General features: G+C 41.7%; 1 protein-coding gene across 4 annotated transcripts in view; it reads left to right on the forward strand.

The window, feature by feature from the left end:
* Positions 1-23,438, forward strand: part of LOC149304263 (chromosome-associated kinesin KIF4-like) — a 31,442-nt gene that overhangs the window by 806 nt on the left and 7,198 nt on the right. For all 4 annotated transcript variants that reach the window (XM_089480016.1, XM_089480020.1, XM_089480017.1 and 1 more), the window contains 24 exons: positions 1,895-1,991; positions 3,335-3,467; positions 4,473-4,587; positions 6,173-6,363; positions 7,575-7,667; positions 8,338-8,504; positions 8,826-8,920; positions 9,222-9,341; positions 10,089-10,264; positions 10,433-10,494; positions 11,118-11,250; positions 12,436-12,494; positions 13,115-13,220; positions 13,527-13,583; positions 14,354-14,527; positions 14,923-15,026; positions 15,109-15,253; positions 16,386-16,496; positions 16,996-17,079; positions 18,540-18,653; positions 19,149-19,304; positions 21,522-21,607; positions 22,123-22,252; positions 22,775-22,945. In XM_089480016.1, the coding sequence (XP_089336142.1) occupies positions 3,345-3,467; positions 4,473-4,587; positions 6,173-6,363; positions 7,575-7,667; positions 8,338-8,504; positions 8,826-8,920; positions 9,222-9,341; positions 10,089-10,264; positions 10,433-10,494; positions 11,118-11,250; positions 12,436-12,494; positions 13,115-13,220; positions 13,527-13,583; positions 14,354-14,527; positions 14,923-15,026; positions 15,109-15,253; positions 16,386-16,496; positions 16,996-17,079; positions 18,540-18,653; positions 19,149-19,304; positions 21,522-21,607; positions 22,123-22,252; positions 22,775-22,945 (2,772 nt within the window). In that variant the 5' untranslated portion in view covers positions 1,895-1,991; positions 3,335-3,344. The remainder of the gene's footprint in view (positions 1-1,894; positions 1,992-3,334; positions 3,468-4,472; positions 4,588-6,172; positions 6,364-7,574; positions 7,668-8,337; positions 8,505-8,825; positions 8,921-9,221; positions 9,342-10,088; positions 10,265-10,432; positions 10,495-11,117; positions 11,251-12,435; positions 12,495-13,114; positions 13,221-13,526; positions 13,584-14,353; positions 14,528-14,922; positions 15,027-15,108; positions 15,254-16,385; positions 16,497-16,995; positions 17,080-18,539; positions 18,654-19,148; positions 19,305-21,521; positions 21,608-22,122; positions 22,253-22,774; positions 22,946-23,438) is intronic.

Raw genomic sequence — 23,438 nt, forward strand, 5'->3', positions numbered from 1 at the left:
AATTACTGGATTAGTTACTATTAAACAGCTTGAAGAATGGATAATTAATAGATTTGTTACACATTGTATCTGGAATATTATGTAAAAGATATATTTTTTAAAAAGAATGCTAATAAAAGTTTAGTTAGCCAAAAAAAGAAAGAAAGAGAAAGAAAGAAAGAAAGAAAGAGGCTTAGATTAGCTGGTTCCATTTCCACTTGGATGATCTTTAAGGGGCCAAAACAGACTACAGAAATAATAATAATAATAATAATAATAATAATAATAATAATAATAGGCATCTGTTTATTAATTTGTGTCTGTCATCATGTTTATCCCATTTAAGGGCAGTGGCCTTATTATTATTGTTACTATTGCTATTATCACTACTACATTTATCTGTATAGCGCCATAGGATTTATGTAGCGCTTTGCAGAGGAGAGAAAACGGTCCGAATTAGAAACGAAAGCCTGCCAACGGAGCACAACCTAAAACTGATTGTGAAATTAATAAAGTATTACTACAGTGAGGTTAAAACAAGACTACACCGATTTAAATACAAATAATATGGTCATAAAAATCATTGCCAACAGAAATTTTTATCAGCAATTCTCAGTCTTTGGGCCTCTCTTGGGTTTCCTGTCCATAGAAGTACTGTACATGATCCCTATATATTGGCCAATCTGCCTCGGACTTAGAGGAGCTGCAGTTTAAAATACCTGCAAGAACAAAGTTTGAGGACCACTGATATATATATATTGCACTGAAGGAGAAACAGTGGATGACAAGATCAGCTGAATCTTGTAACCCCCCGTTTCTCTTTCAATGTACACTCATCCCTCCATATTTGTGTTTCTGATATTTGAAGATTTGATTATTCACGTATTTGATTAATATGTTCTTTCTAGGAATATCTAGGTCCTCCTGTGCAATTCTGGGGTCAACTTTAACTAAAGTTGAAAGACCCAGAGATTCCTACAGAGAATACTCTGCTAGGCCTTTGTAGCTCCTCCATTGAAGTCCTATGGTCAGTGTCTGTCGGACGTTGGCCACAGAGTTGCCCTGAAGGACCTAGAGATTCCTAGAGAGGTGTTCTCTCAGGTAAAAACATGGTGTTTTTGTTATTTGCAGTTGTTCCATATTCATGGGGGTCTTGTGCCCCTAACCCTAGCGAAGGTGGAGGGACAAGTGTAATATGTATCAGCGGTCCTCAAATTTTGGTCTTGTAGGTATTTCAAACTGCAGCTCCTTGAAGTCCTAAGCAGCTTAGCTAATACTGCAAAGACCAAAATACCCTCAAGACCAAAATTTGAGGACCACTGTTACATAATACACTGAAGGAGAAACAGTGGATGACAAGATTAGCTGCTGTAATAGTGTTTCTAGAGTCGACACAGGGACAGAGTTGATATTTGAAGCTATTGCAGGGGCCTGGCTTCCATCCCTATGTGTCTTGTGAGATCTGATAATATTGTGTTGCTGGTAATCACAAGGTAGATGGCTATTGATGATAGTGCTGTTTCCCAGAGAAGGGGCTGCCTATAAGCCACCCAAAACCTGTGTAAGATAAATCTTATTGTCAGGGGTTGCTATTGCTGATCATACATTACTGAGCAGATTTCGTTGAACTGTTGTCTGCAACAAATGATCTTGGGCTGCTAGATGCGCTCAGTTTGTCCTGTAATAGATTGTCCCATAAGACCAGTTTGGTCCTGCAGATCTTTTTTACTCTCTGTGTTGAGCAGTCATTGGAGTCTGAGAAAGTGCTTGACTTAAGTCTTGGGATTGAGAATGTCTGTTTGATGGGTCTGCCAGGATATGCAGGTCAGTGTAGTAAGCTGTGACAGGATGAAGGTGCAGCAAATGGCAGGTGTAACCAGGATAAGGCTTAGCTGTTATTTTTTAACCCCAACAGAGTCTGAGCAGATAAAGTTGTATAATCAGCCCCGGCTGTGTGGAAAACGGATTTCGTGGTACAGTTGGAAGTTGGAAGCGTGTAAATATTTGTGCTGGTATGTTGTTTACTGTATTTCTTAATGGTGATTATCTGTCCATTATGAAAATATGCGAACACCACTTAAGACATTTTAATTATCCTTCTAAATTATGATTATGATGATAATGATGATTATATTTATTTGTATCCCACTTTTCAGCAGAACTGGAACTCAGAGCGGCTTCACAATATTTAAGAACAATACAATTAAAAACACAAGAAAATGATATATTAAAATGGAATTAAATTGATAGAATATTAAAATAAATTACTTATTAAAAGAAGAAAAATACAATTTTAAAACACTTAAAATGATACAACATCGTAGTCCTTTATGAATAACGTTTTAAAAAGCCTGCCTGCATAAGAAAGTCTTAACCTGCCGGTGGGAGGCTAAGAAGGAGGGAGCCATTTTGATCTCCCTGGGCAAGGAGTTCCTGCGAACCTGTGTCTTCAGGGGGAGTGTAACCCCACTGAGCACAGGCTGGATCCCTATTCCCTGATCTGCCTTCCGACTGACCAGGAGCACCTCTGTATTGTCTGGATTAAGTTTCAACTTGTTTGGCTTATCCAGCCCATTACTGATGGCAGACACTGGTTTAGGACTAGGACAGCCTCCTTGGATTGAGGCGAGAAGGAGTAGCAGAGTTGAGTGTCATCTGCATATTGATGACACTGCACCCCAAAACTCCAGATGACTTCTCCCAGTGGTTTCATGTATATGTTGAATAGCATAAGGGACAATGCAGAACCCTGGGGGACCCCACAGGCCAATGGCCAGGGGTCAAGCAGGAGTCCCCCAGCACCACCTTTTGAGTTCGCCCCTCCAGGAAGGAATGGAGCCACTGTAAAACAGTACCTCCAAGTCTAAAGTAAAATATCCCATAATCCATAGTTCATGTCCCCCTGACCACCAGGAAAAAAGCATTTCTGGAGAAACTGGGTCAAGTCTATTAAGCAAAAAGCTGCACACAAGGCTGGCCTCTTCAGTAGCAGTTTCACCTAATGCTCACAGCATCTTTCCAGAAGGCTCAAAAACACAATGGGTTTTCTGTCGGCTGTTTGTATAAATAGTACAAATACACCAGTTGCAATAAATATTTGCATTCTGGCTAGTATATTTCAGGCTACATATGTCAGACCCTCATCCACAGTGTTGTCATGAGTCAGATTTGACTTGCAGCCAGCTAATAATAATAAATGTCAGGCTAAGGCTATTTTCTGGGTTGTGTGAATGACTAAAATCCACCTGTTGACAGATGGTTGCATTGTATTTGGCAGCTGTAGTGTGGTACAAAACATAACTGATGGTATTTTCTAGGGGAATAACATTCTGCCACTTTCTGATCTCTTTCTTAGGAAGACAACAATGTCGAAAGACGAAGACAAGGGGATCCCTGTGAGGGTGGCGCTGAGGTGCCGCCCTTTAGTTCCCAAAGAAATTGCAGAGGGGTGCCATATGTGTTTGTCTTTTGTCCCAGGAGAAGCGCAGGTGAGGAGAGCTTTTGCATTTGGGGAGTTCTTGTGTATTTTAACTTACCCAAAAGAGATGGGAATCCAGTGTTGTTCAGCTGCAATTCCCAGCATCCCCAGCAGTGGCAGAGGCGAGAGGTAGAAAACTTTCTGGTGCTATATTTTTCCTTAGGACCCCCCCTCAAATCTCCCCCAGTATATTGTTATCTGGACTATTGTACTGCAGGCATGTTAAATGAACTACACATTTATCATTCTTAAGGAGACAAGCATTGACAAACTCGAATGCTCAATGTGAATGCACTACTGAACTTGTTTCTCTTTCACAAAATCTCTTGCTTCTCAATCAGTGGTTAGTTAAGTAGTCAAAATGAAGTGTGATAAGTTGCCTGTGACCACAGATTCACATCCATCCTTTGTTGGAACAGAATGTTTGATTGGATGTCCTGAAACAGATCTTTCTCAACTTGAAAAGGAACTGTCAAGTAGTGCAGAAAATGAGTGAAACTAAAGTTACTACAGTTATACTGCAGCAAAATAAAGTTGAATTGTCACTACAAAGTATGTCAAGTACAGTGATTTTCAGATTTATGCCCTTAAAAGTGTTCTTTGAGGTGTAATGGGGGTTGTTGTTAAAAAATAATGAAAGTATATGCTGTTCTCTTTATATGATTACCAATATTCCAATAAAATAATTTCTGTATAAAGTTTCTAACCTGTGTAAATATCACATTGTGGCCAAAAGTTCTAAATCAAATAATAGTATGTAAATCACTAGAAAAATTCCCTGTGTTTTCCAGTTACGCGTTTTCTGGAAAATCCACATTGCTGGTCAGGGGCAAAGAATGCTGAGAGTAATGGTCTCTACATTTGAAGGGCCATGTGATTCCAAACCCTGCTCTGATAGATGGCTAACCTTGAACATCTGGGAATTTATGTTGCTACAAATTAGACTATTGCTTAACAATAAAGGGTTGATTGTGTCTGTGGTAAAATGTTAGTTCTCACTCATCTTTCCTCACAGGTAATCCTAGGGAAAGACAAGCCATTCACATATGATCACGTGTTTGACCCTGCTACTGAGCAAGAGGAGGTTTTTAAAACCTGCATCGTTCCCCTCGTAAGGGGCATTTTTAAAGGTGAGAACTATGAGTTGAATGAGAGGTATTTTCATGAAGAAGGTGGTTTCCTGAAGGCAAGGTATTAGCCATCGTTGTTCTAGAAATTTGAGATTATTTAGATTCTTGAAAAAGGTGAATGGCAAAGATAAGGTCGACGAAGAAGAACAAAAGAAGAGACAACTATATATATATATATATATATATATATATATATATAGACTTTGCTAACTTAACACTAGACTTGCCTTTTATGTTTTGTTGACAAATGACAAAATGTAAGATTGAATGACTTGTAATTTTTTTAATTAATAAAACCTTTTTTAAAAAACTAATAAAAAGGCCAGTCTTCTTAGTTGGGGGAAATTTTCCACCCAGGAGGGGACATAGGGCTGCATTCTGGCAGGGAGCATGGCGAAGGACACATGATGGGGCCAAAGACGGAGTAGATGACCTGGGAACATTCTTACTGATTTGGATACTTTCCCTTTAAACATAGAAATTAATGGATGGACTCAATCCAGGGAGGCCACAGGCATGGATTTGCAGGACCTGAGCAGAGCAGGCGAGGACAGGGGTTCTTGCAGGTCCACAGGGTCGCTATGAATTGGGATGGACTCGAGGGCAGCTAACAGTAACAATGATAGAAAACGTTGTTCAATTCTAGGCATGTGTATTCAGAAGCTGTTTCTGGGCCCTTACATCACTCTGCAGTTCTATGCAGGGAATTTAAAGTTTGCTTTCTGTCCAAATGGAGATTTCCTGTGGGGCACATCCAGAGGTCATGGGAATTTGTTACCTGGATAGTATATTTTGTCCAGGAGAATGCTAGGGCTCTCAACTTTATTCTGCAGATGAGTCTTCTCCAGCTAGTTGCCCTAACAGTGTTGGCCACAGGAGAGCTGTGGTGAGACAAACTCAGTAGGCACCAGACTGGGGAAGGTTGCTGTAGATTTTTTATTGATTATCAGAGATGAAAACCTGGCTTGTTGGACCTTTAGACTGTACCTCAGGGGTAGGCAAATGGGGGTGGACTGGGGGGCAAATTTTCTGCCCTCTTCCAAAGAAAAAGTGCTTAGAAATACACTTCTGGCTGTTCAAACTGAATTGCTGCTCAGATAGGCATCCAGGAGAGGCAATGCACTGTGCTGTGGGTGCGGGTTCAGAAACAGGGTAGAGGGCCATAAAAACATATTTGGGGGACCATATGTGTCCTCGTGGCTGTGCTTTACCTGCCTTTCCCATATATCCGCCCTGAGCTCTCTTGATAGAGGGCCGAGTACAAATATTTTAATAAATGAATATCTTGTGATTTTGAAGTTCTGTTTCATGCTTGTTGCTATAAGAAGAAACAAACAATAAAATATTAGAGGTGATGGTTTTTTTCCCCCCTACAAGGAGTAGTTTCTGATTGTAAGAACCTAAATAACCTGAGCAGTACAAGGTAGTGATCACTCAGGTAGTGAAGCCTGAGCAACATGACCCTCTTTTGTTGTATGGCTCCTGACTGAGGGAAGAGCAAGTATGCTCAGTGGGCTTCTCTGTAATGAGGCAGCCAGCCTCATAGGAATGACCTTCATTTTCTTTTCTGGTTTTAATTCCCTAGGGTACAATGCTACTGTTTTAGCCTATGGACAGACGGGGTCTGGGAAAACCTACTCCATGGGAGGAGCCTATACAGCTGACCAAGAGAATGACCCCACTGTTGGAGTCATCCCCCGAGTCATAAGGCTTCTCTTCCAAGAAATGAAAGAAAAAACAGACTGGCAGTTTTCCTTGAAAGTCTCCTATTTAGAGGTAGAAGCCATGTATGCTTTCCAGAAACCAATAGCTTCTATAGATAATAGTTGTTTATCTGTTGCTTTGAAATCCAAAGCTTGGGGAGATTATTGCTGGGTCCTTGGCTGAGGCTGAGTTCAGATGCCTCAAAATAAGGCTGGACATTTGTTCAGTAAAGAAAGATCTGATCAATTGATTCATCAAGTATTTTTGAAGTCTTAACTGCTTTGTACTTCTCAAGATACTTTAAGCAGTCTTGGGTTTGATGTTTATCCTAATTACCCAAACAATCTAGTTGACTGCTGTTCTGAAACCATCTATCTCTTTGTTTATTAATTGTAACAAAATTTTGTAGTTTTCAATAATGCCAAGGGAAGGAGACTATGGCCTGTTACAGACAGCCAAAATAAAGCTGCTTCGAGTCACAGTGGAGGTATGGTGTTTCAATGATGCATGCGTCCTAAGAGTCCAGAAGCCACACCAAAGCCACGCTCCAGTCCTTAGGGCTGGAACATGGCTTTGGTGCGACTTCTGGACTCTTAGGACACATGCATCATTGAAACACCATACCTCCACTGTGACTCGAAGCAGCTTTATTTTGGCTGTCTGTAACAGGCCAATAAATGCAAACAAGGAATTGAATTATTCTCTGTGGCTTTTTTCCTGAAACAGGAACAGCTTGCTTTCTTTTAAAAGAAAAAAAAATGAAACAATGATTTAAAGCAAGCAGTCAGTCAAGACGTTTATTGACAATGTTTGACTAGTCAGTTGATAATGGGAAGCAGCTCTAAGCTTGTCATGTACTTAAAATGTTTAGCACTTGCTTTCTCATATGTGGGAAGAAAGGTGGGGGAAATTTCCACGTGGGGCATATAAACTGGCTTTGGCAATATTAAACTGTTTCTCTTCCTCTCTGAAGATGAGGGCAGAGCTCAGTCTTCCTTAGCTCAGCCTTTCAGTCAAGCTATTTCTTCCAGATGTGATACACAAGGAACACCAGTATCAACAGCACTGGAGCAGGTGCATCCATTGATCCTGCATTTGTTAGCTTGAAGATAACTCCCTTGTTCCATGAGGCTTGCTTGCAAGAATGTAGATATAAGATTTACAGTTTTTGTTTTGTGTTAGGTTATTTTTTAATCCACTTCTGCTTTCTGTCCTTGTGTTGTTCCTATGCTGCCTCTTCTGTTTGTATATAGAGATCTAAGCTTCTCTTTTAATATCTCCAGATCTACAATGAGGACATCTTAGACCTTTTGTTGCCAGTCAAAGACAGGACATCTCAAATCAGCATCCGTGAAGACCCCAAGGAAGGCATAAAGGTAGACTTTAATCTATCAGTGCTTGTGGGTTTTCTTTAAGAGAATAGTGTGTGAAATGTTACAGAAGGCTGCTGATGTCAAAATGGATCTTACTTTGAACTGTAGTAGACATAAGCAGACTCCCTTCTCTAAGTGTGATAGACTTGTACAAACGCTTTTCTTCAATAAAGATGAGAATCTAAAATAGGCATCCATTATAAATGGGTCCTCCCTTTTGGCTTCCCAAGCCCATGAAGATGGGTAAATAGATGCAATGTGTTGAACGCTGAGCTAATTTGCTGCCCATCCCTTCCAAAAAATAGAAAAGTAAGTATAATAACTTATTCCGCTTCTTGTTCACAATTAATCTACCTAAACAGCTGATTTCATCTGAATTTTACTTTTCTATCTGAATTCTATCTCTAACATGAAGACAGTACATTATTGTAACTTGACTCCTTTGCCAGATGGTGACTGATGCATGGCAATGCATCAATAAATATAGATACAGGTGAGTGGCATTTGAATGTATACCATTTAGACTTTGCCATTCATCCAGATGGCTCTGATTAGATTTATACTGGGAAGCACCAAGGCAAGGATACAGGCAAGAATGGAGGCCTTGTGCATTTTTAAAGATGCTATAAATGAAGGGATAATTGCTTCCTCCCACTCTTGTCTCTTAATTCAGATTGTGGGACTAACAGAACATGAGGTGACTAGTGCCCAAGAGACAGTTCTTTGCCTGGAGCAAGGGAACAACTCCCGAACTGTGGCTGCCACAGCTATGAATACTCAGTCATCACGCTCTCATGCCATTTTTACCATGTCCATTGAGCAGAAAAGCAAGAGTGACAGGTAAGCAAAAGCATTCAGAAACTGGATAATTTAACAGGACTTGTAATGTAGCCCCCCTCCCTCCCTCCCTCCCTCCCTGTGTGTGTTGTGTGAACACAAAGCACCTTTATATCAAAACCCAAGAAGGGGAATATTGGGTGAAGAAAAGAATACCTTGATTTGATTTCTGGGTAGAAGGACAACTAACACAGAATCTTGAAAATGTATGCCTTGATGTCAGGAGAGCATTTTGCATCTTTGCAATACTATCCATTAAATAACCATTGTCATAACCTTTCCCATACACTGTCTTATGACTAGTTCATTCTGTTTCTGACTTAGAAACACCAGCCTCCGTTGCAAATTGCATCTGGTAGACCTTGCTGGTTCTGAAAGGCAGAAGAAGACAAAAGCAGAAGGTGATCGACTTAGGGAAGGTAAGCAGGATACATTTCAGACAGCAAAGTGGGTTTGTCTCTAGGAGTTCTGTGGTTTCATGTTTCAGAAATCTTTTTTAGTCCTTGTTCTCGGCTATTTGTCAATCAAAATAAATATCTTAGGGTTACTTAAAGTGAGGACTAATGATTTATGTGGCCTTGTTAACATAAACAGAAATAAATGTTTATTTTTCCATTTTCCTGCTTTCATATTTCACTCTGAACATTTTTATTTGAGTTACTTTCTTAGAAAGATTCACCTAAGATCATGCCTCACCTTGGTTTTCTTTTTTCTGTGTAGGAATCAACATTAACAAAGGACTTCTCTGTCTGGGGAATGTCATCAGCGCTCTTGGGGATGAAACCAAGAAGGGGAATTTTGTCCCTTATAGGGACTCTAAACTAACACGACTTTTGCAAGGTAAAAATGGAACACGAGGCCCACTGGAAACTATTTTGAGCCTCTGGGAATCTATTTTTCCCATTGCCAAAGGGAAGGTGGTGGATTCTTATGTATTTATTATTTATTTAGAGCATTTATACTGCACTCTTCAGCCACAAACGCTCTCAGAGTGGCTTACATATTGCTAATTTGACAGCTTCCTGCCCTCGGGTTTACTGTCTACAAAGACATGACACAAAAGAAGAAGGGAATGGCAGTGGGGAAGCGGATCAAGTCCAGCAGATACTGCCAGTTATTCTCTCCCTCCAAGGCGAGGGTGGTAGCAGTTAAAATGGAGGGAGGGCCTTTCATCTGCCTCTGGGACTGGGCATGGTGGAGTTCTGCCTGCCTCTTCTCTCCCTTGGATGCCAGGGTGGTGGCATTTGGAATGGAGGAAGGGAGGACTTTCATCTGCTTCTGGGCCTAGGCATGGTAGAGCCTGCCTCTTTTCTTTCTCTGAGGCCAAGGTGTTAGCAATTAAGATGAAAAGAGAGCCATAAGATGGAGGGAGGGCCTTCTTTGAAGAAGCTTTTGAAACAGGTTGTGTGGTCACCACACAGTGATGCTGTAGCAATGAATTCTTGTACTGACAGGGGGTTCAATTAAATGGCCCTTGGGGTCTCTTCCAGCTCCATGATTCTACGAAAAACAGTAAACTATAGGTTTGAAGTAATTTTTTAAGCCAAAACATAGACTAAGTTGATGTCCTGCTTCTTTATCCTTCAGATTCCTTGGGAGGCAATAGCCACACTCTGATGATTGCCTGCGTGAGCCCAGCAGATTCCAATATGGAGGAGACTTTGAATACCCTTCGCTATGCTGACAGGGCCAGAAAAATAAAGAACAAGCCAATAGTTAATATTGACCCCCAGGCTGCAGAGATCAACCGGTTAAGGCTGCAGGTATTTCCCTCTTTTGATGGGGTGCACCCAGAATTAGGGAGAGGGAACGGATTGCCATAGGTATGTGTGTAGCTCTGCAGAAATTCTCCAATTGCTGCCCTTTTTGTGAATCACAAACATGTTCTTAGTTAAAAATGGCAAAACAAGCATAATCATTCTTTCTTCTAGGTTCAAGAGTTGCAGATCCTATTGCTACAGGCTCATGGAGGGACACTTCCAGTTTCTATTGGGTAAGGAATGCTTAACCATACTTGTACCTCTTAGTTAAGGGGCAGCTCATTAGGTGGTTGAGAGGTTATTTTTTCCATGATGTTCAAGGCTGGTAGCAGAGATCTTTCTCTTTTCCCCTATCAGCTTGAATGCAGAAGAGCCTTCACCCTCCTTGCTTAGATTTTGGGCTGAAAAATATGGGGTTCTGGCCAGACTAAAATATGTGCTTACCATATTTCTGCGAGTAGAGACTCTGGCAGATATAAGAAGAATTGGGGGGGGGGGGAGGGGGGAACTACTAGATTACTTGCAACTTCCAAAATCTCTTGAATCAGTACATGGGATACATTTTGGCTCTTGAATTCTTTGGAAACCAGGTGGTCTGCTAAATATGTAGGGAAAACCCTTCTGGTTTTGAAAACTTGGCATTTGATGTTAGAAACACTGTAACCTATTTAGAAGCTAAAACATGTCACACAATCTGTTTGAAACCCGGCCAGACATAGCATAGCCTGCAGACCACACATAGTACATAGACCCAGCTTTTGTTCAGCTTCTTTTTAGAACTGCAGATTGTTATCTTAATTTTTGCTTGGCAGTGGCAGAAAGCCCTCACTAATGTCTCTTGCCTTCTTACTGTCAGTGGTGAGCCCTCAGAAAACTTGCAGTCTCTGATGGAGAAGAACCACTCTCTCACAGAGGAGAATGCAAAACTAAGCCGTAGCCTGAGTGAAGCAGCGAGCCAGATTGCTCAACTGCTGGAGAGCTTCATTAAGGTAAGGCTGCACACTTGAAGACACTGGTTTTGATTTGCCTAGCCACGTATTAGTCATCTGTAGGCTCCAATATAGTTCTCTCATCCCTTTGTTTCATACTTGTTGTGACCCGCCTTGATCTGCGGAAAGGCGGGCTATAAATAAATATTTTATTATTTATTTATTATCCCAAACCATGTTCATTGGTAATTTCTGAGTCATTTTTTAAAGGAGGCTTTATGATTTCTCTCTTTCATATCAGCCCATTTCATAGATACAAGGGCAATTTTGGCCAGACTTCTCATATTAATTTATGCTTGTATAACCAGGGGCTATGTGAGTGTTAAGCTTTTGATATGATGTTGTGTAAGGAGATACGCACTGCCTTCTTGTGCAACACTTTCCCCTGGGCTGCGTAACAGCACTTGAATGGGGAAGAAGCTATGTTGAGCTCTACCTCTCCAACCTAAACAGCCACTGACTGGCAGAATGGGGCAGGGATGAGCAGCTCCTTCTGATACCATTGCTCTCCAGACCTTGACATAATGTGCTGGGGGAAATTTATACTCCACCAGTATCAAGGAGGAACTTCGCCATTGTGTGCTCATCACTACCAGACTTCTATCTTCGATATGTTTGAGTTTACATGCAGACACTTAGATATACTTTTAATGCCAGGTGCAATCCTTGTCCCTCACATTTAGTAGAGCACATCCAAGATTTCCTGGGCACAAAGTAGATTGCATGTGGCCTTCTAGGGCTATTTTTGTGTTCCCCAGAGTTCCCTTTTTGTTGTTGTTGCAATGTCCTCTAGTGATGGACACTTTGCCATCTTTTGGGGGACCCTGGGTCATTTTTTATGCAAGGGGTGCATTTTTTCTAATAGGATGTGAATCAGGACACTTTCTCTTAAGAAAAAAAAAAGGTTTCTGCTCAGCCTAAAATAAAATAGGATGCCCCAAAACATGGCAAAATTGCATCCATGCTAGATGGCACTGGGGAGCAAAAAAGGGGATTGTTAAAGGAGGACAGCTGTCCAAAGTCTCCTGGGGAGTCAGTGCATCCATTAATCCCTGACAGTGGCCACCCCATCTAGAGAATAAAGAATGCCCAAGAAACACTCATAATTGCTTGTCTCATACTACTACTGTTGATCCATAACTAAAATGACACTGTTGTTCATAACATGTTTTCTGTTTTTTGTAGACAGAACATAAGAATGAAACAATCAATACCAGACTGGAGGAGCTCCAGCAACATCCTGTGTAAGCACATGCCCTGTACATGCTTAGATGCTTAGGCTGTAGAGCAATTGGCATGGGACTGACTCCACAGAGATCAGGACTAAGTGAAGCGCTGCCCTTCCAATGTTGTTTGGCTGCTGCATCAGCTCATCCCTAGCCAGCACAGCAGTTGGTGAGGGACAATGGAAGTCACAGATCAACTGGAGGGCCACACATTGACCACCTTTGATCTAGAATAGAGAAAATGCAGCCTATTGACCACATTTGGCTTCCCAGGATCCTCGCCCCAAAATTTTCACCTGAAAATTGTGCTTCAGAATCCACAGAAAGAAAGCAAATGGTCCTTAGCCCCTTGTCTGCTGTGTGCTGCTTATTATTCTTTTTGAAGCATGATAATTGGCAGCTAAATTTTTTTTCTTTCATTTATATCCCACCTTTCTCCCAGTATAGGACTCCAGACTAAATCAAAATTAAAAGCAATTGTTGTGTGTTCTCAAGCATATCTGCTGCTTACTGCTTCTAATGCTCCTTAGCATCTTTAAATACACGAGGGCAGGGCAGGATGAGACTGTTCAGAGCATCCACGTTTTGTCAGTGAGATGCAGACCTGCCAATATCTACTTTTTGAAATTGAATTTCAGGATGAAAGTCAACCTACAGAAGGTACTTGAAACTCTGGAGGACCAAGAACTAAAACACCACGTGGAATTGTTTTGCCAGCTGCAGGAAACGATTGCTAGGCTGCCGGTAAGAGCCTACATAGAGAGTCAGGATGTTTAGGGGCTTAACAAAATGTAACAGTTTTATTGCCTTCCCAGAAGCTTGGGGGCCTTTGAAACTTAAGATCACAAAACCTTGTAACTTCCTTGAATCTCCTTCTGGAGAGATTCAAAATGGGAAAACCATTCTTAGTTTTGGACGGGATCTTGCCAGTGTTGAAAATGTGTGAAGTTTTGAATTACATCTTAGATATTCCCATCCCAGCAAGATCAGGTCCAACACAGAGCTATATGTAGGATCTTGGTACCAGGCTAAACATTGCTTTTTTCACAGAATGAAAACCCTAATGATGATGCTGACATGGATACATCTGACCCGGATTCTAGTGCTGTAAGTAAGAGGCTCGTGGGTGAGCAGTTGGATATTGAGGAATCTGGGTTCGAGTCCTACCTCAGTGTTGGCTTTTCTACCCCTTGCACCAATTATTCTCTTGTTGCAAATGGGGGATTTAAAGCCAAAAGGCAACTGGTTGTAGTGAACTAATTGCCTTTTGGCTTTGCAAGAACAGAATTATAGCACCATTACTTACAGGATTGACAGATCATATCCTCCTTAAAGAAAACATGGTATATAGTGGCTATGAATTACTGTTTATTTATATCCCACTTTTCCCCCAAGACTGAGACTTAAAGCGACAAGCACATTAAAAAGATTGCAGTTAAAAACATACAAAAAGTCAAGAAAATATTATAAAGTCAACACTATAGGATTTGGGGTACACAAGTAGATCAGGTGGCTGCTTTATTGGGAGGCTGAACTATGCACGTTTCTTCTCACCACTAGCCCCCCAAAACGGCAAGTGTCCCATATTTGAGATAACCTCTAAATCATTCTTAAAATAAATGCTGGTATATACATTTAAAGGATTGGGTGATACTGTGTTTGATAAATATTGCTGATTCTAGCTCTAGAAGTAGGGATAATTATTCTCCAGAACCATTTGAGCTGTTAGTTTCAGACACTTTACAGAGACTGTGGTAAAATAGTTTTCAGCTCTCCTTTGGTCTAATTAAAATGCTACCATGAGACAATCCTGTGCTGCTGCTATGCATCATTTTAGTTGTACTGAGCTGTTCTGCTTTGACATTTTTCTTTTCCAGGTTTCAGAAGCTAACCGAGTGTCTGATGAATATGCTGCTCAGCACGCCCTCCACCAGGCCCAGATGTCGAAAGAGCTTTTGGAGCTCAACAAAGCCCTGGCTCTGAAGGAGGCCTTGGCAAGGAAAATCTCTCAGAATGACAGCCAGTTGGAGCCCATACAGTGCCAATACCAGGTAATGGCTACAAGTCAGGAAGGAGTGAACAACACCACAAAGTGGGTTTACCATATGTAAATACAAACTTACCTCTCTAGCCATTAAAAACAACTGGAAGAGCCCTTTTCTTTATATACCAACAGGAACCACTCATGAAAATGAGGGGTCATCCTTCTCTGCTTTGGCTCCTAGACTGTGGAACTGTAGACTGTGCCCAGCTGGTGAACTTTCACTGACACTGACATTTCAGCTTAGAATGAAAATAGGCCTTTCACTAATTTTTTTGCAGCTTAGGGATCATGGTCTGGTTCCCCTGTGGAGTTCTGAGTCTGTATGCAGTTTGGAATTGCTGAATTAGTTTGAATTCTTTACATTATTTTAAAATATTTTATGTTTAAAATTGCTTTATCAAGAGCAATATCAAGAACCTGGAAGAAGAGGTTTCGAAACTGCAGAAAGAGAAAGAAGACTTGATCCTGGCACTTCATGTTTCAAAAAAGGATGCCAACCAAGCAAAGTAAGAGGCTCATATTCCAGGGAGGGGTAACAGGTCGGAATACCTTTTGAGCTTGTATCCATGAGGCTATGTGTCCTTTCAGGTTGAGCGAACGCCGTCGGAAACGACTTCAGGAACTTGAAGGTGAAATGACAGATCTGAAGAAGAAACTGAAAGAACAGTCAAAGCTCCTGAAGATGAAAGAATCCAGCGAACAGACAGTGTGCAAATTAAACCAGGAGATCCGGGTACATAATGAACCAGAGTTTCAATGTAAAATATTAAAAGGGTCATTCAGATGTTTACAAAATGGGTGAGGTTTCCCCCCCCCCCCCCCCGGGTAATGAAGGAGGATAGTCAAGAATGGGTAGCTCTTCCCACCGGCTCCAAAAGGCAGGGACAGTATTCAGATCAACTTAGACCCTGCCCGGTTTTCCAGTCTTGTTTGGCTGAAGATTGCAGAGGACATAGAAACTTTGCCATGTATTGCTGGCTCTTGAGACGCTTCAGCCCCTTGTCCTGTAAGGAACAGCAGGATCTGATGTACTGGATCCAGGAATAGAACAACCCTGTGCTGTCTTTGGACATTTGAAGACTGGCTTGACTGGGATAGCTGACAAAGAAGCATTGTTGCCTTGACACAAGAGTTACATCTGCACATTGGGAGGGGATAATTTAAAGAAACAATGGACAATGCCACCTAACAAGGAATATCAGCCTTGCCATTCTGTTTTGGAGCACAATGCCTGGCGAGGAGGTGAAGTGAGGGCACATAGCAGCTTGTGGGTCACACGTGGTCCTCTTATAGGTCCACCAGAGGCTTCCCCTTCCCTACCATTTTAAAAACATGGTTGGTGCAAATTTCTGGCAGTTTCTGCTTCCTAACCATGCAGAAAGCCCCCTAAATATGTAAAAATATGCAAAATACCTCTACGAACAATCCTAGAACCATGTACTATTCCACGTTTCCTGCATATTTCCTCTCAAAAGGATTAAAGGAGGTGGCACAACATTACTTCCTGTTGCCATTTTGAATGGAACTGCAGAGGGAAGTATTTGGGTCTGCTATGGGGTCTTGTGGCTTGACGGGGAGTTGGAAGAAAAATTATCCCCTGGTTTCCCTGGTCCACCCCTGTTTTAAGAATAGTCTTGGGACTATAACAAGGCAACAAAGACTGTGCAGAAGTATCTTGATGAATTTTAAGGGTTGTAAGATTTGTTTCCACTTGAAAATGGTTGGGCATACAGAAGATTTCCTGGCATCCTCAAAGTATACCAATAATGCTTTGATGAGTTCAGCAGGACCCTAAAGAGTCTAAGCATTTTAATGTTTGTTCATACAAATTCTTACCCCCAGCCTTTCCGTTGGTAATTTTCTAGGCAATGAAAAGCCAGCGTGTTCAACTCATCCGGCAGATGAAAGAGGATGCGGAGAAATTCAGACAATGGAAGCAGCAGAAGGATAAGGAAGTCATCCAGTTGAAGGAGCGGGTGAGTTGTAGTCTGCGAATAGCACTGTGTTTGAGAAGAACTGGCCTGATAAGCCATCAATCCATGTAGATAAATGGCAGTTGTCCACGTGGTCGTCTTTCCAAAGTAAAGTTTGACACAAGAAATGCTCTAGCTTTTTATAATAAAAATGTCTCACAGCATGGGAGATAGAGCCTTGCCTTTTCTCTACATTTCAGTGCTATTTCCCCTTTGTTTCTCTGTCTAAATACAGAAGAAATGACACAATACACCAACACTGAACTGGAGTTTGGTTTGAACAGGAGTTGTTCTCTTTATATTACTTGAATTTGAATTTTACAAGGCTTTGATTTCCAAGCATTTCAGATAAGCTCACCAGAACACCAGTGATCTGCATTTATTTCTTGTTTATAAAAAAGCAGAAGCTCCATGTTAGACTTAGCCACAAAGGTTTCTCTTGCTTGTTGAAAGCTAAAGAGTTGAGAAGGACACCCTCTACTACACTTGTCTCGTTTTTCAGGATCGTAAACGTCAGTATGAACTGATCAAACTGGAGCAAGATTTCCAGAAGCAAGCCAATGTCCTCAGGCGGAAGGCAGAAGAGGTGATGGAGTCATAAAAAACTTTTTCTTCTTTTCCTTTCCCAAACTCTCACCGTTCTAAAAGTAATCTATGGCGATTTCACAGGTTGAATCCTGGAATTGCTGAGGTAGAAGTGGGACACAGATTCTAAAATTAGAATTTCTTAATTCTACAGATAGTGTGCAGGGGCAGATAAGGTTGGAATGATTGTCCTCAGATCATCAAGGATACAGATCCCATTCCTAGTTTTACTTTAAGTGTAGAATTTGGCTTCCATGATTGGTGACTCTAAAACAGAAATTGGAATCATGGGGCCTTCCAGATCTTGCTGGATCATATCTCCCAAAGTTTCCTCACTTTGGGTATGCTGGTTAAGACTACTGGCAATTGCAGTTCTGCAAGATCTGGAGGGCTATACATTGTACGTCACTGCCTTGGAGAAGTCAGGTTCTTTGTCTGAGGAGGGAGCCCTGGCTGTACATGATGGGGGTGATAACAGGAGTGGGAATAGTGCACCGCTTCAGATGTTGTTGAACTTCAGCTTCCTCATTCTTCACATTTAGCTATACTTCTGGGCATTACAGTCCAACAATATTTAGAAAGCTACACGACCTCTACCTCCACCCCCGTTCCAAATGCTAACATTGCAGGAAGCCCTCACATATTTTGGAGAACTTTGGCCTGTGGAATAGTAGCTAGACAAGTGGATCTCCTTCTCTTAATTTCAGGTTCTTGATATTGCTCTTGATAAAGCAATTTTAAACATAAAATATTTTAAAATAATTTAAAGAATTCAAACTAATTCAGCAATTCCAAACTGCATACATACTCAGAACTCCACAGGGGAAACAGACCATGATCCCTAAGCTGCAAAAAATGTAGTGAAAGGCATATTTTAATTCTGAGCTGAAAGAATCCTGCTTATACCAGATGGTAGCTGGTTTCTCCCATGTCAGTGGGGTGGTGAATCCATTCCAGGTTTTAAGTCAGGCCTTTGGGGAACTCTCCAAGCTGCTCAAGCCCATCCATATTTAGTTCCCAAAGCCCAGAATGGATTTCTATTATAAGCTGCCTTGGAAGAAAGACAGGATATGAATTAAATAAAATGTAATAAGTGATAGATAAATTCACCCTCTCCTCTGTCAGCTTTGAATCATGATTTGGAAACAAGACCTCTTCAAATGCTGAATTCCATCCATGCTGAGCAATGAGTAAACAAAACATCACCTCTCCTTTCAGAGTATTTTGTCTTAAACTCTTTATCTTTCCCTTCCTCCCAAGGATCTCATGGTGGTGTGTCTGATTCTTCTCTGCCATTCTACTCTTTCACTTTTAATAATCTCCCAAACTCTTTGAGGTAGGAAGGTGAGCTGCCATGTTCCATATTGCCCTAAGGCCACCCACTGAACTACTTGGCGTAAGGAGGGACATCAAGCCACATCTGATTCTTGTTTTCACACTCTTGCCTATACCACTCTTTAGGCTGCTGCTGCTAACAAACGCTTGAAGGTTGCTCTGCAGAAACAGCATGAAGCTGCCAGCAAACGGAAAGAGAACTCAAACCGTGGAGTTGAAGGACTTGCTTCCCGGGTGAAGGTGAGGCTAGGCAACTTGTCTTCACTTTCAGTAGTAAATAGATTTATATATAGCTGGCTTATTCTGGAAAGGGAAACAGAAATGGAAGGTCAAGATGAGCAGCGACTGGCACATGTCCTGGGAAAAAGTGAAATTCTGGTTCACTTCCTGTTCATAAAAACAATCCTCTCCTGTCCCTAAAATGACACATTTGACCCTAAGGACATACTCTACCCTGCACCTCTATGAACACAACACCACAAGTGATTTTGGAGCTTTGGAGGCTAAAATAAAAGCCAGGAGAATGCTGAGAATTGAGCCCCTAGAGGATTCTGAAAGCAGAGTTCTCTTTGTTTCCACTGAAACAATTTGGAAGGTGGAGGTGGAGGTTGGAAGGCTAGGGGTTCAGGCCTTGGTGGGTTGCATTCTTTACTCCTGCATTAGAAGGAAGAGGGAGACATTTCATCTCACCTACCTATAGACCCTGGTTAGTAACTGGGTTTCTTTCTTATCCAGAACTGTCTTGCAAATGAAATTGAGGTCCTCATCAGTATTGAAGAGGCTCGGCGCCACCTCAATGACCTTCTGCAGGACCGGAAGACTTTAGCGGAAGAAATCGTATCACTTAAAGAAAAGCGAGATGCAGGGGAGAACCTTCCCTCAAAGTACAAGGTGAGCCGAGGGGGCTGCTGGTATAATGAGAAATGAGTCCTGGAGAGCAAGAAAAGAATGGGGTTCTTGATTTTCCCAGGGCTGGACTTTCCCTGCTTTGTGAAGAACATTCTATGATGGGTGATTCCTCCTGTCCATCCCTGAAGGCTTGTTGGGGTTGGGGTTGCTTTTTCAGCTGGCCGAGAAGGAGCCATCCATGAATGGGTTAACTCCTCTTACGACCCAGGCATGATATTTCATTATTTACAAAGAACCTCTAGTGATCCTCATCTCCTGCTTTAGTTCTTTTTGCCTCAACCAAGAAAGGTTGTGTATCTTTCTCTTTCTTTTCTTCTGTTTTATTTTTTCTTCTTTCCATCTTCTCCATCAATTCCATACTATTAAAAAATCTATACATCCTTAGCCTTCCTAGCAGATGCCACTAGAGATTATTCTCATTTTGCTCCATGTCATTCTCCTCAGTAGCAAGAAGATCAGTCTGACCCAAGTACTGGAATGCTGGCACACAATCCAGAGTAAATCTAGCCTCAGTCCCCTTTGTTGGTAATTTTTGAAGAAGATGCCCTTAAAGACATTTTCAAGAAGCCAAAGACAAAAGCTATGCCTTCTCAGAAAAAGAAGGGAGCAAAATAACAGTTTAAGTAACCTTCTCAAACATTTTGTCCCTTTTACCCCTTCTGTCCTAGAGATTTTAGAAACTGTTAAATCTGTATGGGCAAGATTACAGTTCTTACTCAAGGAGGGTCCAGTTGACTTCAAACTGGAAATCAAACACCCAGAATTAAAAACACCTTGTGACTATCCAGCCCATCAGATAGGAGTAAGGATATTGACATTCATCCACACCTAGGAGGTCTCTACTTCAGACCAATTAGTGTTTCAGACCATAAACTAAGGCTACTCCATAGAGATTCACCAGATCTGAAAACATAGCTTCCTATAGTCTCCAATGTCAAAATCTCACAGAAAGGACCTAGATATTCAGCAAGCCATATCCCATCTCTTAGACCTGGGAGCTTTGGAATTGGTACTTCCTAGTGAATGCTTCCATCTCCCCTATTGTATCCAAAAAATACACTGTTACACCCTAACGCAAGTTGGCTTGGGTAGATCCCATTCATGGATGGCTCCTCTGCTGGCTGCTGGTGGGAATGGCACATTGAATCATAGAATTGGAAGAGACCACAAGGGCCATCCAGTCCAAACCCACTGTGAAGGTTCATTCTTGCCAATGAGAAATAGTCATCCAGCCCAACCCTGGATCTACATCCTTTACTGAGCATACAGAGTCTTTTCTATTCTTGTGTCTTGACTTGTGAAGGAACTGAAGCAGGAGAAGATCAGGATCATTAGAGGTTCTTTTGAAATAATGCAATATTTTGCCTAGCCTGAGTTGTAGTGGGAGTTAACTCATTCATAGATGGCTACTTCTCCTTGGCAAGACTGGACCTTCATGGTAAGTACTCCAGTGTGCCATTCCCACGATGACTGATCTAATCTCAGTTTGCCAGAGAGAGGAAGTCAAAAGCCTTTCTTTCTTGGAGGCTACCAGCAATAAGTCTTCTTAGTTTAAGACAGAGGTGGGCAACTGCACTTGAGCAAGAGCCACTTGAACCTCCTCAACCCAGTGGGCTGTAACAAAATTGGAAGTGATATAAGACTGTGAAGTCGAAAGCTTTTATGGCTGACATCCATAGTTTTTTGTGGTTGGGGGGGGGCTATGTGGCTATGTTCTAGAAGAGTATTCCTGACGTTTCGCCAGCATCTCTGGCTGGCATCTTCAGATCTCTGAAGATGCCAGACACAGATGCTGGCGAAACGTCAGGAATCAACTCTTCTAGAACATGGCCACATAGCCCCCAAAAACCACAAAAATATAAGACTTTGCTTCCAGTTTTCATTTACAGTCATTTGCCCCCTTTAAAGGATTAAGGAGTCTGGGGAGAAGCAAAATTTCCATCTGCCTGGTTGCTGAGGACAAGCTTACTGCAGTTTCTTTGATGATTTGGGGGCCAGAAATGGCCTAGACATCTCTTAAAAATTGGGGTGTATGTCTCAGTGCTTATAGGGATGTCTTGTATCCATAAAAAGGGGACAGGAGGGCCAAGTGTGACCTTCATCCAACATTTCCCCTGCTAGCGGCTTAAGGGGTCACTTCTGAACTGGGATCCACCTCATCCTTTCTCACACCTTTTCTTCTCCCATTGTTCTTCCCAGAGACGCACCTTCTCTCACAATGATATGCAGGTGGACTATTCTATCAACAAGCAGATTGAGAGCCTGGAAACAGAGATGGAGTTCAGGTAGGGGATGATTATGATTTCAGAAGAGCAGAGATACAGGGTGAAGTACCATAAGACATGCCTCAGTAAAGTTTAGCATCCTGTTGCTCACAGTGGCCAAGCAGGGTAGTCCCCAAGTAGGACAGGAGACCAGTAACTCCCTCCCACTTCTGTTCTGCCTCTGATTCTGGAAGTAGCCATAGTTGCTGAATTGTTATGTGACTTCAGGCTAACTCCAACTTACAGCAAAGGTCTTGGCAAGCCTCCTCTAAATGGGCCTCTGACTTCTGCACTGTTGCCCACCCCCAGTTTAAACTGTGCAGCAAGTAGTCCAGATGGACCTGAGGAGTTCAGTTTTTTGCTTCGCCTATTTGGGGCAGAAGTCTTGATCACTTTCCTCAGTCTATCAGAACTCCCTAAATAAAAAGGACACTAAGCACATTTAGGCTGCAGCTCATCAAACAAGCGGGCTTAGTTAGGCTGATGCCCTGGGTAGCTTGTTCTCTTTGTGCTCACATTCCTCACTTCCTCCAAAGGAGTGCCCAGATTGCTGATCTGCAACAGAAGCTCCTCGATGCCGATGCAGGAGACCGGACCAAGCAGCGCTGGGAGAGCATTACCACCATCCCGGAAGCCAAATGTGCTATCAAGTACTTGATTGGTGAGGTAGGCTTGACTGGCAGCAGAGAAAAGGATTGGGGGAAAAAAAGAGGAGGTGCAGATGTTGTTGCATTTATATAATGGAAAATATGGTACAAAGTACTGTTAAGTTATTGCGTGGGTAGTAGAGATATTATGGTAAATTGTCTGTTGGGAGGGGGAGATCATATGTAGCAGTGTCTAAGTACTGCTACTATAAGTAACAGAGGCAGTATGGTGTTATGGTTTGTGTGTTGGACTAGGACTTTGGGAGAGTTCAAATGCCCACTCAGCTGTGGAAACCCATTGGGTGATCTTGAGCAGATTACATTTACTTTGTTTGATCAAAAAGCTTCCTCTCACTCTTACAAACAGAATAGCTGGACTATTTTGATCAAAAGTTAAGAGGAAAAGGTTATTGGATTTCAAATAGCAAATTTATAGGTTCAGATTACAGTGAGTCCATTCTGATGGATTGTGCATGTTTTAGCATTTGTTTTCCCATAATTGTCATTCATCTTAAAAAGTTACATATTTCTGTTTCCAAAGCTGGTCTCCTCCAAAGTTGAAGACAGCAAACTGGAGAACCGCCTCCAACAGAGTAAGTCTACATGTGCTGACATGCACAAAATGCTCCTTGAAGAGCGAAAATTGACAGCTGACATGGAAGCAGAGCATGAGAGCCGGCTGGTCCAGATGGAGCAGAAACATCAAGAGAAGGTATGGCCTGCTATCATAAATGAAAGCGGTTTGAAAAACCTTTTATCCATTCCCCTCATCAGTGGTGGACATCTCTGTCATGGAGTGATATAGGGAAGATGTCATACTTGAGATAGATAGAGAGAGAGTTTTGGATCCTTGGTTTAGCTCTATCTGCTGCAAGCTTTCTAGACGTTAATAGGTATTGCTGGTCGTCATGTTCTTCCTAATTTTCCCGTATCATCTTTTGTATATACACCTCATTGTGTGCTGTAATTTGCCATCTGTGACCAGAGAAGGTTCTGTGAATATTTGTCTGTTACAATATTTATCTCCCTATATAAATCCTATTATTTCAGGAAGGTGTACCTTTTTTGTACACCTTTTTTTGTAAATCAATTGAAACAATATAAGAAGGTAACATATAATTCAAGTAGACTAAAAGCATATTAGATAATTTGACAAATTAAGACAAGACAAAACCAGTTAAGATAATTTAGAACTATACAATACA

The sequence above is a fragment of the Sceloporus occidentalis genome, unplaced genomic scaffold, assembly GCF_023333645.1.
Source record: "Sceloporus occidentalis isolate IW3139 unplaced genomic scaffold, rSceOcc1.0.p SCAF_14, whole genome shotgun sequence".
NCBI lineage: Eukaryota > Metazoa > Chordata > Lepidosauria > Squamata > Phrynosomatidae > Sceloporus > Sceloporus occidentalis.